The sequence below is a fragment of the Rhipicephalus microplus genome, chromosome 1 (assembly GCF_043290135.1).
Source record: "Rhipicephalus microplus isolate Deutch F79 chromosome 1, USDA_Rmic, whole genome shotgun sequence".
NCBI lineage: Eukaryota > Metazoa > Arthropoda > Arachnida > Ixodida > Ixodidae > Rhipicephalus > Rhipicephalus microplus.
The window spans coordinates 238,170,465-238,187,587 of NC_134700.1; the positions used below are offsets into that span (position 1 = coordinate 238,170,465).

Consider the following 17,123-nt stretch of genomic DNA (forward strand, 5'->3'; position numbering starts at 1 on the left):
TCGTAACATAAAAATCATGACATGTGTGTGGTGTAACAGCATGACTACATCTCAAGCTCATGATGCGCTCGCGGGCGTTTCGCTAGCGTCACATATACCAAATTTCGTGTTATGGTACGTGAATGGATGACGAAGGTATATAACTGGTGCAAACATGATAATCATAAGATGCGTACTATGCCGTGCTCATAATATGCTGGTGGCCGTTTCACTAGCTTCACTTATACCAAATGTGGTATTACGGGACGTGAATGGATGACGAAGGTATGATATACTGGTGAAAACATGATAAACATGAGATGCGTGTCATGTAACATGACCACATGCTACGCTCATGATGCGCTCACGACCGTTTCGACAGCTTCACATGCGCCAAACTCGGTATTACGAGACGGGAATGGACGACATAGGAAAATGACGCATACAAACATGATAATCATGACATGCGTGTCATGTAACAACATGACTACATGCCCCACTCATGATGCTCTCACGGCCGTTTCGCTAGCCTTACATATGCCAAATTTTGTATTATGAGACGCCAATGGATGAAGAAGGTATGTTACTGGTGCAAGCAGGATAAACATGAGATGCGTGTCATGTGAGAACATGACTACATGCCACTGTCAAGGCGGCAATGCATTTCGACGTGACGTGGTGTGCGTGCTCACCGGCGTTCATTTCGTAAGGTCACGCTGGCGTTGCAACGCCAGGCGCCGGTCTTGCCGTATACTCGCAGGCGCGCACCGCACTGCGTTGCTTTGACGCACGCGTGGTTCAGCGTGCCCGGCGTCCCTCCGTCACGTAAAGAGGGAGACGCAGTGTTGTCTATATAGGTAACGCATCAGCGCGAAATGCAACATGTCGCATTTCGCGCCGGTTGCCGTCGGGCCGCGCCGATGGACGCTGGGTGCGTCTGGCGTGAGACTATAATGTGCTCGCGTTTTGCTAACGTAGCGTCGCTGTGCCCAGTGTGCGCGCGCGTCAACGCTACATTGGAGTATATAGGGCCTTTCATGATGCGCTCACGGCCGTTTTGCTAGCTCCGTATATACCAAATTTGTGGTTACGTGACGTCAATGGATGACGAAAGTATATGACTTGTGCAAACATTATAATACTGAGAGGCGTGACATGTAAGAACATGACAACATACCACGTTCATAGCGTGTTTACGGTCATTTCGCTAGCTTCACATGTACTAAATTTGATATCACGTGACGTGCATAGATGACGAAGGTAAACGACACATCTATTCATGATAATCATGTCACGAAAGCTATGTACGGCGCCATCTACCTCCACCTCATAACGTTGTGCTCATTCTGAAGTGACATATCAACCTTTCTCATTCGTGCTTCGCATATCATCAATTCCCTCTGTATGTGGGATGTGCCAATTTTTTTTTCTTGAGTTTTCATATATATAGATACGCATCCATATACGGTGAATGACGGCGACACCGACGTCGACGCTGACGCCTGCGGTAAAATCCACCCAAGAGCGTCCATATAATTGCATTCACAATAAAATTTCGGGGACTTGAACACCTTCAACTCCCCTTGGCTATACCCATACGTATGCGTACATACATGTTCTCTCTCTCTCTCTCACACACACACATGCACGCACGCACGCACGCACACACACACACACACACACACACACACACACACACACACACACACACACACACACACACACACACACACACACACACCCACACACACACACACACACACACACACACACACACACACACACACACACACACACACACACACACACACACACACACACACACACACACACACACACACACACACACACACACACACACACACACACACGTTTCTCCATCTCAACTAGGTGCTTGCCATGTTGGTATTCATGCGCTGCTTTTGCTTTTCAGTATCATAAGGTTTAATTAAGAAGTCATTTAAACGAGTGCAAAATAAAATCTTTGTGACCGTTGTGCTGAATTACTTGCAAAAGTCCCCCTCCTTGACCTCTGAGTGGAAAATAAAAAAAAACAGAAATATTTCCTAAGATTTGGTTTTGCACTCACGTTCTTCGGTCGTTTTAATCAAAGAGCATCAATTGTTGTTGCTGAAATTGAGTGCCCTCTAGAAATCATGGTTGATCCGTCGTTCTCGTTCCGACGTCATACTTGGGATTGCTTGGCCATCCTTCATAAAGTTTTTTTTTATAGATCACGGACAACAGTTGTAGTCAAAGGAAATCTACGTTTTTTCCCGATTGACTGATGTTGTAAACGATTTGTTATTCGAAGAAATGCTGGACAGCCCAACATCCACTCTCAAAGGTTTCGAAAGGACACAGAATGTGTGGTCAGTCATGACGTCAATCACACAGGAAGTAAACGCCAACTGTAAATACAGCAATCATAACTTCGTGCGCTCGTTGAACGAGCTACATTAGGGCTATTCTGCTTGAGAAAAAATATTTGCGACGTAAAAATTACTTGTAGGGCATGAATACACGTGTCAATTTGCTTATGCACAATAGGATAAAAAATTAACTCCAACTAAAAGATTATTCGTTAACGCGAAAGTGGCTTATACCATGGTCCACCACGGCTCCGCTCACGTATTTCTGTCATGGATATGGCATTGTAAAATACATACTACCAGATTTAACAAAAAAAAAACAAACAAAAAAAAGAGGTTTTGTCGCGGAGCGTTGACACAACTACCTCTTGCTCCGCAGCGCGTGGCGCTAACCACTAGGCTACTGAATGTTTCTTTTCTTGTTACATTTCTTTGCGCATGACACATCAATAATGCTGTGCATATACAGTGCAGAGAGGCGTAACAACCAGCACCGTTTACATAGTCATTATAATTCCTTTATACGCACAAGCAGCTCAAGTTGTCAGAGCCACTTTGGTACTGCGTCCCTAATTTTGCATTCTGAACTATTAAAAAAAAGTCCGCTGCTAGATGCCTACCCGAATTTACATTTTGAACTACAAAAAAAAAAAGGTCTGCCACTAGATGCCCACGGGATCAGTTTCTTACCAGTTCATGAGGGAGGTGATGGAGCACCTTACGATACTGTTATGTTGCTTGGCCTTCACAGTATTTGGTTAAAAAATACGTCTCATTCCGCCATGCTGACATCAATGCACTGCCTATTCGTGAATATTTCCACTAAGTGATCCTGAACTTTATTGAACATCGTAAAATCTAGGCTACGGAACGTACGTTGTCAAGATTGCTAACGGAAAGCTATTTATAGTAGTAGTAATAGACTTTTATTCAGCCAAATTTACAGGCCAAGCATTTCGACCGCCTGTGCGATCAGTCAACGCTGTTCTTCTTCCCCTTCGGCGCCGATCAACGGCGTTGCGCCGATCCAGTCGAGCCAGGAGGTGATGGAAAGGGATGGGGGAGGGTAATAGCTGGATTGCTGAGCAGTTGTTATAAAGGTAATAGCGAGAGGGGGTTATCAGGCAGTTCATCTGGATGTGCCGTAGAGTTCGAGCCTCGAGCGCCGTGAGTGATGGATGAGGGGGAGGGTAAAACCGCTTGTCGAGCCAGAGCTGGAGATATACCTCCTTGATAGTGTGACGCAAGGAGATCTGCCCTTCGTTATTCGCGGAGCTCTCACTGTTTTCTGAAGGTGTGGGCCAGGGAATGAACGGTGCACGGTGCAATATATCGCGGGCAAGCTGATGAGCTAGCTCATTGCCGTTGATACCCGAATGCCCAGGAACCCAGCGGAGGAAGACAGTGGAGCGTCGAAGAGCAGAGGCCGCTCGCTCGACCTCCTATTGAAGAGCAGGGGGCAACGTGTTGTTCTGTATGTGACGGATGGCGGCGTGAGAGTCGGAGTAAATCGTGTATTCGGGGAGAGAAGGGAGGGAGGAAAATTACTGCATGGCGTGAACCATGGAAAGGACCTCTAGTGAAAGTACATGTGGCGGGTGTAAGTATGGCCCGCTGGTGTGCGTGTCAGGTGCCGAAAGGTGTGGATGGTAGATAACGTAGCCACACGAGCCCCGAGGAGCCATGTATGAGGCATCCGTGTAGGCAACTCCCTGTGTAGAGAGAGGAGGAGAATGATGCTGTGCTGCCGCATGACGCCGGCTGGCGTGAAGAGCGGGAGACATATTGGATGGGAGGGGAAGGATGCGAAGGTTAGAAGCAGCGGTGCTAGCGGCAGAAGGGAAGGTGGGAACGGAAACGGGAATGTGAGGGATACCGGCGCTATTTATATACACCATATACCGTTTGGCCATGCTCAGAGTTCTGCGCGTTTTCGTCATCAGTAGCGAGCTGGTGTGAAGGGCTCGGGTTGGACGAGTTCTAAAGGTCGTCGCCTTTCGCGTTCTGATGAACGCAGCCGCCACGGAGCATGCTTTCCCCGGCGCGCGCGCTAAACAAACTCGGGATTTGGAAGAGCACTATGGTCACTCCAATCGCGTCTGCGTTTACGGAAGAAGCACGCTACTCACGCACGAAAGAATACGAATTGTGATGGTTGTTCGCACTTGTCCTGTGCGTTCATATCGTGCCCTTTTCTTTCTTATTTAAGAGCGCGCTTTAAGTATTGAGCTGTGACAGTTGTAAGTCCAAGTTAAATATCAATAGGTCGCGAAAGTCGGAACGAAAACTGGTCTGAAACAAATTGCGACAGACATCAACAACCGCGTGACGACTGAAGCATGACTAAGTAAGGGGAGGACAAATAGCGAAAACAAAAATAATAATTAAGCATTTATTTTCGATAGCTTTAATTTTATTTGTTACAAAAATAGTAGATTACTTTAATAAATCTTTGGCCTTTGGTATGTGGTTGAGCGCCCACTTTTTTTCCCGTTTGGTTTCATAAACAACGGGCCGATGCAGGCAGTCTGGTAACGGGCCAATGGATAAGGGGGGGGGGGGCTATCAGACAATATGCTGTCAGAGCTTGCGTTTAGTTCGGCGTGTTTTTTGGTTCGGCGCATTGCCAGGTCAACGAGGCAACGCTCACTTTTCCCTGGTGGTTTCGAGCGTACCTTCAGAGGTTTACTTATTTTTTATGTACATTTCATAGCTCAACTAGCTCACAGAATGTGTAGATAGCGACTACTGTGACTGCTGACCGCTTTCGCTTGCGCGTGGCCTTCGCTTGCCCTCGCCTTTGGTGACTGTGAACGCGACAGGCTAAGCAACAAGACGCTGTGCTCTACGGCTGCAAAAGCTATACTTTCAAAACTGCTGTCTCGCAGCAGTGGTTTTAAACGATCAGGCAACGTGAGTTTTCGAACTATTATGCGATTGTGCTTGTGAGCAGTTGTCTCGCAGTTGCCCCTGCAAAGTTTCCTGTGCACAATGCAAGTATGGCATTTGGCTAACAAAACAGCTTTGGTTCCTCAACCTTTGTTCTTTTTGTTTCTTTTATATTTCGCATGCAATTAGCGAAACACAATTAAGGCGCAATAAAATCGCGTAATAATAAAGGCACGTACCAGGTTAGCCATTAGGAAAAATTTAAATTTCGCGCCATGTAGGGCAAATGTGCGACGTCGCTACCGGTTACGGTTATGACGTCGTATTAAAAAATTTTTTTTTTGTTGTTAGTTGTCGCTTCCTCATGTAGATGGCGACGGTGGCAACGAGCCACCAGATAATGAATCCATGGGCTTCTATGTTAGTTGCGCTACCGGTTTACAAATACTTTGGTCAGTCTGCGGTCATTTTATGTATGCTCATTTCGTGCGGGCTTTCTACTTGAGGGGCACGCTGCAGGTTTCAAGCTGCTTGCTATTATTTGTGTGACATTGAAATTTGTTCCCGTAGCATTCGTTCCTTCGCCCTTGTGAAAAAAAAACAATACACAATAAAAGCTCAACTACATTTATGAAGACACGTTTTTTTTCGTGTTATACTGATTCATAGAAAGAGGTATCAGCTATATTAAGTTTTGTCGTTGTCGCTGCTATAGCTGATCGCCCCCGTCCTGAGTGATCTCTAGGCACTAGCTTATTGTGTATTCTCTTTCATTGCGTTTGTTGCTAGTGTAAAATTCTGAGTGCCAAAATAGAAGGATTGTCTCCCACATGTGAATATTTATTTAGAAGAAACGATATTTTGATATAAACGTAGCTAGGAATATATTATTCTATATTCTGTCTGGTGTTTTGTTGAAGGATCGAGGCCACTTGATTGTGTCGTGTGTTTTCTGTTGCTGAATCATTCTTTACAAGTTGTAGAACCATCAAAAAGTCTCAGACCAAAGATCCTCAGGAGAGACGAGTGAAGCTAGCCGACAAATTCTGGCGACAAGCCAGCGAAGCCGGGATTCTTCTTCAAGCGTAGTATCTGTTCATGGAACTGAGCCTGGAGCCACATTCTTCCCCAGGCCGTGGAGGCGAACCTGGAGAGACCTAACGAGCGAGGGCGCCTGGCATCCAAGCCACGTGGAAGCAGCTCGTCTTTCCGGCGCATTGTTTGGCAGCGGGGGGTGCTGTTTTGCCTAGGAGTCCAACCCAAACTGCATTCAGGTATTCAAGTTGATGATGATGATGATTGCCTAATCGCTCACACCCACTTAGGGGAATCGGCCAAGAAATGATTATTTAAATAGTGGATCACATATTACTTTCAAATCTAATGAATTTTAAAAAAGGCTAGAAAAAAAATCAAATCTCAGTAATTGAGAGATTTGCACTCAAAACCGCCTTGTTTCGATTAAGAATCTGTACAGGAGAACAGATATCCCGGTGACAATGACCTAAGGAGGAGGCTCCAAGGAGACAATATTAGAAATAATTAAATCCTATTTGATCCGATTAAAAGGCGCTTTAAGAATGTTTTTCCTCAGTACTTTGAAGCGAGTACACGATAAAAATTAATGCTTGATTGTTTCATCCTTGTTACATAATGAGCAAAGAGGGTAAGGGGTCAGACACTATGAATGTAGTAATTTAGTTTTGCCACTCTGCAGCGTATTTCCGTAAAAGTAACTTCTTTGCATGTTGACCAGACCTTCCTACGCCAAGGGAACAATAGTGTTGATATTCGTTTATGTGAGTGAATAAGGTTTTACCAGAGTTTTCAGTTATGGCACGCCTTCAAAATATGTCGTATTATGAGTGATGTGGGAATATTTGAAAGTACCGGACCACTGAGAGCGGCTTTCGCCACAGCGTTCGCCATTTAATTCATTTTTATTCCCTTATGTCCCGGAACCCAGATAAATCGGATTAAAGCTATATAAGTTGGGATCGGAAAATGAAACGAGCGTGATACACGCGAGTCACTATTGGAGGTGAGTGCAGAACACGAAGATAACAAATCGGTAACTATGGCCACACTACAAACTGGCGGGCTGAGCTTTCTTAATGCCATAGTCGCCGCCATAAAATCTGCCGAAAATATTGACAAGAAATCGGGTAGTCTTAGTGAAAAGGACCATTTGAAGGTTTCAGAGAAACTTCTAATGCCAGATTTTTCTTCAGATTGTGAGGTATCTGTAGCTATGATATTTATTATATTTATCTCTTCTTAATGCTGTTGCAGAAGGCCATTTAATAAATGCGTCGACAAATTTTTTGCATGATTTGGATATATATAGTCAAACATAATTTCGAGATTCTGCCTGCAATTGCTAATGGAAGGCATTTCACACAGTTTGGTTGATATGTGGAGTTTAACGTCCCAAAACCACCATATGATTATGAGAGACGCGATTTTACACAGTTTATTATCTAATGAACCAACGAGTGATTGTACGTATCCAGCTTGTAGAGTCTGAAACCGAGGCCAATAAGATAGAGAAGTAACGCTGGTTGGTGCATAAAAATAATGTTTAGTTTTATAGGGCACTCATAAAACTTCAAAACTGTTTGTGCCGTTAGTGTTCTGAATCTGCACAAAAGAGAAGGCAAACTTGTCTCTAAGTGCAGGACATTATCGGCGATGAATTTTGGTAATCCAAACATAACTTTTGGGGCCTGTCTTAGCAGGAGTACCAGTGGTCGCAATTTATAAGCTGAAGCACCCTAATATAAAACACATCCGAATTCTAAAACGGGGCGTACGTACATTTTGTATATCACAATTAGTGAATCTCTCCGCATCCCCGGTCGACTGCTGCATAGCCTTCGTATGACTCCTAGCGCCCGTACTCCTTTCTCGGCTATGTATTCAATGTGTGAATTCCAAAAGAGTTTGCTGTCATAAATAACTTCTAGACATTTTACTGAGTCATCTTGTGGTATATTATGCAGGTAGAAAGTTAATCTGATTAGAACTGGGTTATCCAAAGAGAAAACAATAATTGCGCATTTTTTAACATTAAGAAATGACTGAATAGCCTTTAACCATTTTTCAATGGCACACAAATACAATTGTAAACGAGTATATAATGAACTCATATCCGTAACTGAAGCGAAAAAGGCTGTGTCGTCTGCATATACATATGTATGTACTCCCTCATGGCTGGGAATGGTGCTTAGTAATATATTGAAAAGAAGAGGCGAAGTAACTGCTCCCTGTGGTACTCCTCGTGACTGTGAATGTATATTTGAGGAATCACCTTTTAGTGAGCAATAAAACACCCTTCCACTTCAAAATTCACTAAACCACCTCACCATGTAGTTAGGGATACCATGATATTCTAATTGATCCAATATTATTTTATGTTCTACACTATCGTAGGATTTTGAGACGTCCAATGTTTGCAGAGCTGCTTGCTACTTGACTGGGACGGCGCGCCAGTTTAATTCAGCTCTTCAAGTCCACATGGACATGCCAAATAGAGCATCCAGGTCTAAAGACAATTTGAAAGGGGCTCAGAATTTCTTTCTCTTCTACTAATTTAATGAGACGGGCATAAATGATTCTTTCTATTAATTCAGCCAAGTTGGAAGTTAGTGCAATGGGTCTAATATTGCCAACATCAATAGACTGGCTGATGCAACCAGGGAGTTGTCTGATGCACTCCACAGCATCTTTTGCGGTGCACCTTACGCAACCGATGGCAAACCCTCTCGCAACGCATGGCATGCCCCCTCACCCACGAATCCGATTCCAGTCAGCGACCAGTGGTTGTTCCTAATTGGAGGCTTTGAATTACTGGCTGATGCAAGGCATACCCAATGGCTATGAAAGAACCAAGCTGCACAAAGAGAGAGAGAGAGAGTGAGCGAAAAAATCCCGGGTAATCGTCGCCCCTGAGTGCGAGCCCAATATGCTGTCGGCCCTAGTGGTAAATATGTAACGTCTCTGTTTATACTGTTCATAAATGTTGCCTTAACTCACGCTTGCCTTGTCCGCTCCGTCTGTGAGCTCTGTGCAGATCCAGCCGTGAGCTGAGATATCCGATACCTAAAAAATGGCTTCATGCTGCTGGATTTATTTCTTCCACAGCTTCGTAACGTATGCCAGAGTGTATGCTTCAGAATAAACTAGCGAGCGTAGGCATATTGTGGCAGAACTCATCTTCAGACGAGTATTGGCAGTCACGCGATTATTGATGAAGCAATACGGTGCTATATTGTATTGTCACGGCCAGAACACGTCACGCACGTGGTCACAGATGCGTCACTCTGGGCTTTGTTTAAAAATCACACCATATCCACGGAGTGAATGATGATGAGAGGGGCGAAGCGTCCGTCCGTTCTTGCTTCCGTCCGTCCACGCGACCATCCGTGCGTCCATTCATGCACCCGTCCGTCTGTCCATGCGTCCATCCCCGTACGACCACGCGTCCGTCCATCTGCCCGTCCGTCTTCTAGTCTGTTGGTCCGTCCGTCCGTGCGTCCATCTAGTGAACACTCCAAGTACCGCCATCTGACATCTCGCATCCCCTGTGGCACATTACCACTCTAGAGCGGGTATGCGCCAGCGGTGGCTACGTACGACAACGGAGGATGGACAGACTTGCACCTTAAGGAGTTTCGCCCATAAAATGTTTACGTTGCGACAGTGTAGATATCTGGGCTAGGTGGTATGGATCCATAGTAGCCAACAGTGCTAAAACAACACAGACACTGAGGAAGAAAACACAAGTACAAGCACCGACTTTCAAATAATGTCTTAATTAGAAAAGAAACATATATACAATACGCACCAGCCCGTGGGATGCCTTGGCAAACAAAAAACCGCCAGGCCTGCGCGGAACGCGCAGCAGTCCCAGCGAAAGCTGGAAGAGCGGCCTCCCCGGAGAACGCTTAAAACATTCTTTGGGTAACTGCTACAACATCACTAGCAGGGTACCCATTACACTATAAATTATATTAATGTTTGTGTATTAGGAAAGCGTTCGTTCGTTTTCTTGTTTGTTTCCCGAGATAAATGACACCCACTTTGAGGGATCGGCCAAGAATGCCCGCTACACACGTGCAATGAATTTTCTGCAATTTTTTGATGATGTGGCTGACAACGATGAAGAATTATGGCTGAAGCTTCTGTTATGGTTGGACGATTCGACAACCCACTCGTTATGCAATTCGCATAGTATGACGCCTCGTTGTTCCTTTGATATTCTACAACGCTTCATTACACATATTAACCAGATTCCTTTCCTGACAGAAGGCTGCCTAGGGTCAGTTTGCAGTGAAGTTTGAAGCAACGGCGTTGCTCAGTGGTAGAATGCTAGGCTACATACATTGGCAAAAGTTACGTGGCACCACTTGAATACATATGGCGCGAGATTTTTTTTTCGGCGAAGCTCCTTATAGCGGCACCCGTTCGTTCCTCGTTGCCGTTGTAGTGTGTAACAAGTATAACATTTTGACCTCCAAGGTGATGCCGGTGAGAGATTTCTTCTGTGCGTTGTTGAACAATAAAAAATAGTGCTCAATGTACATGCCAATGGCTGCTAATGGGGAATGAGAGACAGGAGCATTCGGCGTTTAGTTAACGCGCACGCTGCGATCTCCATTAGCAGCCATTGGCATGTTCATTGAGCACTATCTGCAAGGAAAGGGTTGCTACGTTATACTCGCTGGGTGTAACCTCCTTGGTTTTAGAAAGGTTTAGCGAGCGTTGGGCCGCAGCGCCATGAATACAGTGAACTAGTATATACCATGAACTCAAGGTGGTTGAAGGTGGGAAGTAGACCCGAATCGCAAGCGAAATAAAGTGTGTGTGCCACCTCTCGTTTAGTCCTTGGAATGTACGCTGGATGGTGGTGCTTATATATGGGGAATATATGATGAAAAGATGCGAGATGGTGGTACTTGGAGTGTTGCATTGATGGACGAACGGACACACAGACAGATGCATGAATGGACGCATGAACGTACGCAGGGGCGGATGCATGGACAAATGCAGGGATGGACGCACGAACGGACGCACGCACGGACGGGCGGATGAACGCATGGACGGTAACACAGACGGACGCATGGACGGACGGAAGCAAGAACGAATGGAGAAACGAATGCTTCGCCCCACTCTCCATCATTCACTCCATGGATATGCTGCCATTTTTTGAAGCATCGTAAGGGCAGCTCTGAAAAAAATATGGCGTTCCTTTTTTCTTTGAGCGGTTTCAACATAAAGCACATAATAATAGCCCAAGATACCAAAGGGCGGCATTATTTTCTTACAACAAGCCAAAAGAAAAGAAAGAATGCCCACAGAAATATAAAGGAAGAGAATCTTAGGAGCTTTATTTTACTTTATAGCTAATTTTTCATGCTCGTATAGGGATTTTCGGGATAAGGTGTGATAAATGGTGACAGAAATATCTTCGTGAAATAAGCACTATTCACCATCTCCATGCCGCCAGAGTTTTTCACTGATTTACAACTAATTTCGTAACCTAACAAAATCACCCTTATTCTTTCCATAGGGGACGCGAAAACAAGCCGCTCAGCATACACGATTTATGGATTCTATACTCTTGTACGATTGTAGTTTACATAGGCATGGATAGCGACGCCTTTCCCAAGTCGAACAGGGCTTGAAGAAATGGAGCTGTACCATTATGAAATCTAATCTGATTGCTTGTAGGTTGTAGCTTATTGCTAAACTTTGGTGAGGTGATACTAGGTACTTTATATGTTGTTGCTAGGTTGGTGCTAGGTAACAGCTAGCTGATGCCAGGTTTTTTCCAAGCTGTGAGGTTGTTTGTAGGTAGTTGTTATAGGCTTTTAACTATGCTGCTTTCTACGTTGCTTATAGGTCATTGCTTGGCTCTAACTAGTCATTGTTAGGTTGTTTTATCGCCTTTTTTGTCAGGATTTAAAATAGTCAGGCATGGCTGTTTAGAGCTTTGAGCGACTTACTGAAAGCGTCACCATTTTTTTCTTTATTATATTTTTATCGCTTTCTTTCTCTTTCTTTCAATTTATTTCTATCTGTCCGTGTTTTCTTTTTATTGTTTCCGTTTCTCTCTTTCGCGTGCTCCCTTTTGATGAGTAGTATGTGCAAGCGCTGAGCTTGTTTTCCTCTGTACTCCATTTCCTGTGGCCCATACCCACCTGAGGGGTTCTGCCTGACAGAGCGCCTCTATGGTGTACGGACAACTTACCAGTAGCTTATAAGTACGTTCATAGAAAAGAGAACGGTGAGAGCACATGGCAGTTCATGATGGAACAAGGCAGACAGCTGGGCTAGTTGGTATGGTTCCATATTATTTGAAGCAGCGCGTACTACAGGACAAGAAGTCGACACAACGCTTGTGTCTTCTTTTTGTCCGGTAGTAAAGAAGGGTAAATTTAAGGACTCGTTTTCTTCGTTAGACACAATATTAATGAGAACTGACAGACAATTAAGCCAAGGAGAGTATAGTAAATATACTAGAAGTAATTGTATTGTAATTAAAAAAATAGAGGACGAAAAGATAGCATGCCGTCGGCAAGGACCAAACCTGTGACACGTCGGATCATCTACCAACTGAGCTGCCACGACGGCTATAGCCACACGTTCGCTTTGTGAGGTATGCTTGGGCATGTAAACGTGGAAGTGTCCATCAGCGCCACCTGTTGCCATAGCGGCGAGTGTGGGAAACCCACCTTTTGGTAAAGGATCTCGTACTGGTAGACTTAATGCCTTGAGGTGGTATGCCAGGGAATATTGGTCAGCTGCCAGCTCCTAATAAGATCACGTGCTACGTGACGCTTATAGGCAAAAAAAAATGAGCGTACTAACTCTTATGTAAATATTATTATGTAAATATTATTATTAATAACTCTTATTATGTAAATAAATGTCCTAACACTTAGAATGCTGCATGTACTGTTTTCATTGATCTTTATGGCAGCCTTCTCAAACACCAGCATTTCAGTCGACTAACAACTGCTTGTCCTACGCGGATTTATGCTTCTCCATTTAGGAGACTGAGAATTACCACGTGAACACCGACAGGGAGCAGAGAACTATTGTTTCAGTTGAGAAAACAGTGCAACTTATTTTAGGGCAGCTCTGCACTCGTGCCTGCATTGACAGGTGTCGCCGTCAGTGGCGTAACCAACAGACATGAAACAGTAAAATGAGAAAAAAAAGATAGCGATAATCAAATGAACTTTTGATCCGGGTTCTCTGCGTGGCTGTAGAGTATTCTACTATAAAGCCCCACTGGTGCTTGAAATTGTTTTGCAAGAAGACCTTGTAGAGGCGTCATTTCTGAAAAGGAGTCTCGTTAACATATATAGGTAATTCAGCATGGCAGAAGAGTAAAACAACAATCAGTCATCGCACACTGCTAATAGCACGACGACTATGTGGTTTAATGCTTCCCACCCACTACAATGTGCTCAACCATAACACCTCATCATCAGCATCCACATGCAGCGTCAACCAAAGTTCACACAATACCTGTCGCATATGTGGCGAAAGCCTCGAATATCCGCAGGAAGAGGAATAGTGGTGTAGTGGGTGCTGCTCTGCTTCAGAAAAACTAGGATTTATGGTGCAGTCGATATTTCGCGGTTCTGCGGAAACCACAGTTCTGCGGAAAGTCAGAACTTCGAACATAGTTGACCCCAAACGATGCTGTGCTCAGAATTCGCATTAGGTATTATCACAATTGTCGGCGACATGTTTTTCTAGGATATTTCCAACACCTTCGAAATTGCCCCGACTTGCAACCTACATACGACCAGTGGCAACAGATGCAACTTGCCTCCTTGGAATCTACACAAAGTTAAGGTTCGTTTGACAGCGTGTCATTGTTCTTATTCTGCGTGTGTCATTTTTATATTTGGCGTGCTTTCTGTTGATCTATTGGACTTCATTTTGGTCTGATGTTAGCAAGGTCTGTGGTATACATTTAAATTTCACATGCTTTAAAGTGGATAAAAAAGGAAAGCTGGTTTATTATGCCTTTTGCTTCGAGTACCTCGGCTTCTCTTAGGAGCGGGACCGGGAAAATCCACGCGTCTGCTGATGGTTGGGCTGGAAGATAATAGTGTGTCATGTCTAAAGTTGAACATGACATTCCAGTTATTACACAGCTTCGTACCATATACCTTTTCAATGTACCCGAGAACACTGTAAAGTTTTGGCAGAAACAACGGATCACATGCAAACTGACAATTGAAATTCTGTTGTACGAGAAGGGCAATACGTCACCCTGATACGGTAGGATGAACGGCTATGCGTTGCCTCAAGATGTTTTGGTCAGAGAAGCGCTGCATTAGAAGATTAGTATACATGTGCCATGCTTAAGCGCTGAAAGCTATCAATATCCGTGGAGATAAATAAACCAGTGAAATTTTCTTGTGAAAACAATATAAGTTGTTTTGAAGAATAGCTAGAACTGCAGTTCACAAGCGATCGTTTTTTAGGCTGTTCTTGCCCACCTGTATTTACTGGTTTTATAAGCGTCGTTACACCTGCAGTTGCAAATAATTCCAATCTTCGTTAGGTGAAAGGGGCGATAAATGTTACCGGATTCCAGCCAAAAGTGTTCATTGAGACTGAATGGACATCCCGGACTTAATACACAGTAAAACAATATCTTCAACCTGACGTAATGTACATCCCAGCTAGAATATTTAGCGAGCGTGAATGCCCACAAGGCATCATGTCTTGTTGAATATTAACTTCCGTTGGATATTCAAGACTCCATCGCGGTAGCTTATCGCAGTGTTTCATGTATCTACTGCTTTTCCAGCCAGCGAGTTTTCATTATCGCCCTTTATTAAGTATCCGTTTCTTTCTAATGTAAGTTTAATACAAGAAAAGCGTATTCTAGTGGGGAACGTGTTGCTTTATGAGCAATCGCGTCTTGCGCAAAAAGCGCGTATTTTTTACACCCCAATAAATAAATCTGCTTTGCAATTTTATTTGCGATCTTAATACATCAGTTCCTTTTCCACGACTGCCTTGGTCTTTATTCCTTGTAGCACGACCCGACCTTCAATGGCGGCTTTGATTGGAGACATCTGCTTGATGTAGTCGACCAGGAGCTCGTACTCAACCGGACCTTGTAAAAGACAAATACGAAAATGGGAACAATATTTTGGCATACCCGTGATTAATTACCAAAAAAGTACAGCAAGGGGTGTTCACAGGGACAGTCAAACTAAAATAAGATACATATATGCTGAATTCTACTGTTCATTATACGAAGCGAGTCTATCAGGTGTTTGTTACTGCTTTAAACCCTGAAGCCCGTAGGTTGGGCATATTGGAAGCATCCTAGTCTAAAGGCCACTAGGACTGCTAGAGCGTACAAAAGCACACTAGGGAACGAGAGCTCCTGTCTTGTCCTTTGCTGTCTCCCTCCGATCGTGCTTTAAGCACTTGCTATGCTGCACCAAGCAGTCCCAAGAAACTTGTCAGTAGACACTCGTTTCGTTCTTCTCGAAGGGGTGACCCTATTGTTTATGAGTGATTGCGCAAAAATACACCACATGCACCTGCAAGATATATTATGTGAGAAACAGCTCCTTGTGATCAAGGAGTCACTCGCCACTTGCGGACAGGTGGTGACGTGCTCATCGCCGCAACAAAACGTCGAGCAATCGATGCAATTTACATGTGCTCGCACCAATTCACATCCCCTTCACTACGTCGAATAATTCAAGGTGTTCGCAGCGCCTACGTCGTCCTCCAGCAGCGCCGAATGGTTCAGCACTTCTTTTAAAGGGCAACTCACCTAGTTTGACAATTTTCAGATGACGAGCGCAATGCATACATACATTGTAGCCGACGAGTGCAATGCATCCCGCAGACACGGGCAGTAAATCAGCAAATAACACTGGTCAACGAAACAACGCCGCTCGCGCACTTGGGTGTTGGGCCTTCTCGGGAACGCCATGCGCACGTGACCATTTGCTCGGATGTCAAAGAGGATGTTGGAGAGGATTTGGCTTGCAAGGGTTAAGGGGGGTGAGTGGCAAGGGTGTCGAACTCGCCTCCTCTTATCCTGGTTTCGCGCCGCTTCAAAATACTGGTATCCTCAGCTAGTAACACACTGACTAAAAAAAAAAACTGTGAACACACAACTGCCAGCGTCTAACTAGAATTCGTTGTGGGGCCTGGTGAGGGGACCTTTGACACGAAAATATTTTATGTCAGAGTCCTCCATCATTCCGATGACAAATTTCCGTCAAGAGTGTGACGTTGTAAAATGTAAATATACTGTCTGCAAAGAAAAACCTAGAAGAAAAGTTTCGTCACCAGGCGTAGAATGTACGACCTCTCGCTCCGCAGTACGCACCGTGAAACCACTCGGCGTACGTTGTTCAGCTTATTGGCGGAGGGATATTCATGCACACTAAGTACCGTTGATAGTCCTCATAGCTCGGCATGCACTGCGCCGTGCTCCCGACCGAGTTGCAGAAATTAGGTGCCTTTTCTCATCTTCTAACCACTACCACCACCCATAGCTCGGCGACTTCGTCACTTGAGAGATGGCGCGAAGATGGTGTGGAGCGCGCTTTAGAGGTTGTTGCCCTCCACAGGGCGGGGTCGTTCGTGCACATGCGCTTGTCTGGCGATTGGGCCATTGGGGCGCTTTGTACGTCTTTGTGATCGCGTGACCTCTGCGATTCGCTGGCGTGAATGCGCGGCAAAATAGAATTGCAAATCAGATGAAAGCAGTGAGAAATCTCTGAACAAAGCATGTTGCTGCAGCCAAGGTTTCGACGAACGTTGACTGTCTTTCGTACAAAGACAAGTTTACTCATCAAAACATCGTCTCCGGCAAAATTC

The 17,123-nt window shown here is 44.6% G+C and overlaps 1 protein-coding gene across 1 annotated transcript in view; it reads right to left on the minus strand.

Moving 5' to 3' along the window:
* Positions 1 to 15,229: 15,229 nt before the first annotated feature.
* The window catches only part of LOC119166172 (snake venom 5'-nucleotidase), a 16,583-nt gene continuing 14,689 nt past the window's right edge, over positions 15,230 to 17,123 (minus strand). Inside the window, exon 9 of the mRNA XM_037417927.2 lies at positions 15,230 to 15,390. Within this exon, the coding sequence (XP_037273824.2) occupies positions 15,260 to 15,390 (131 nt within the window). The 3' untranslated portion in view covers positions 15,230 to 15,259. The remainder of the gene's footprint in view (positions 15,391 to 17,123) is intronic.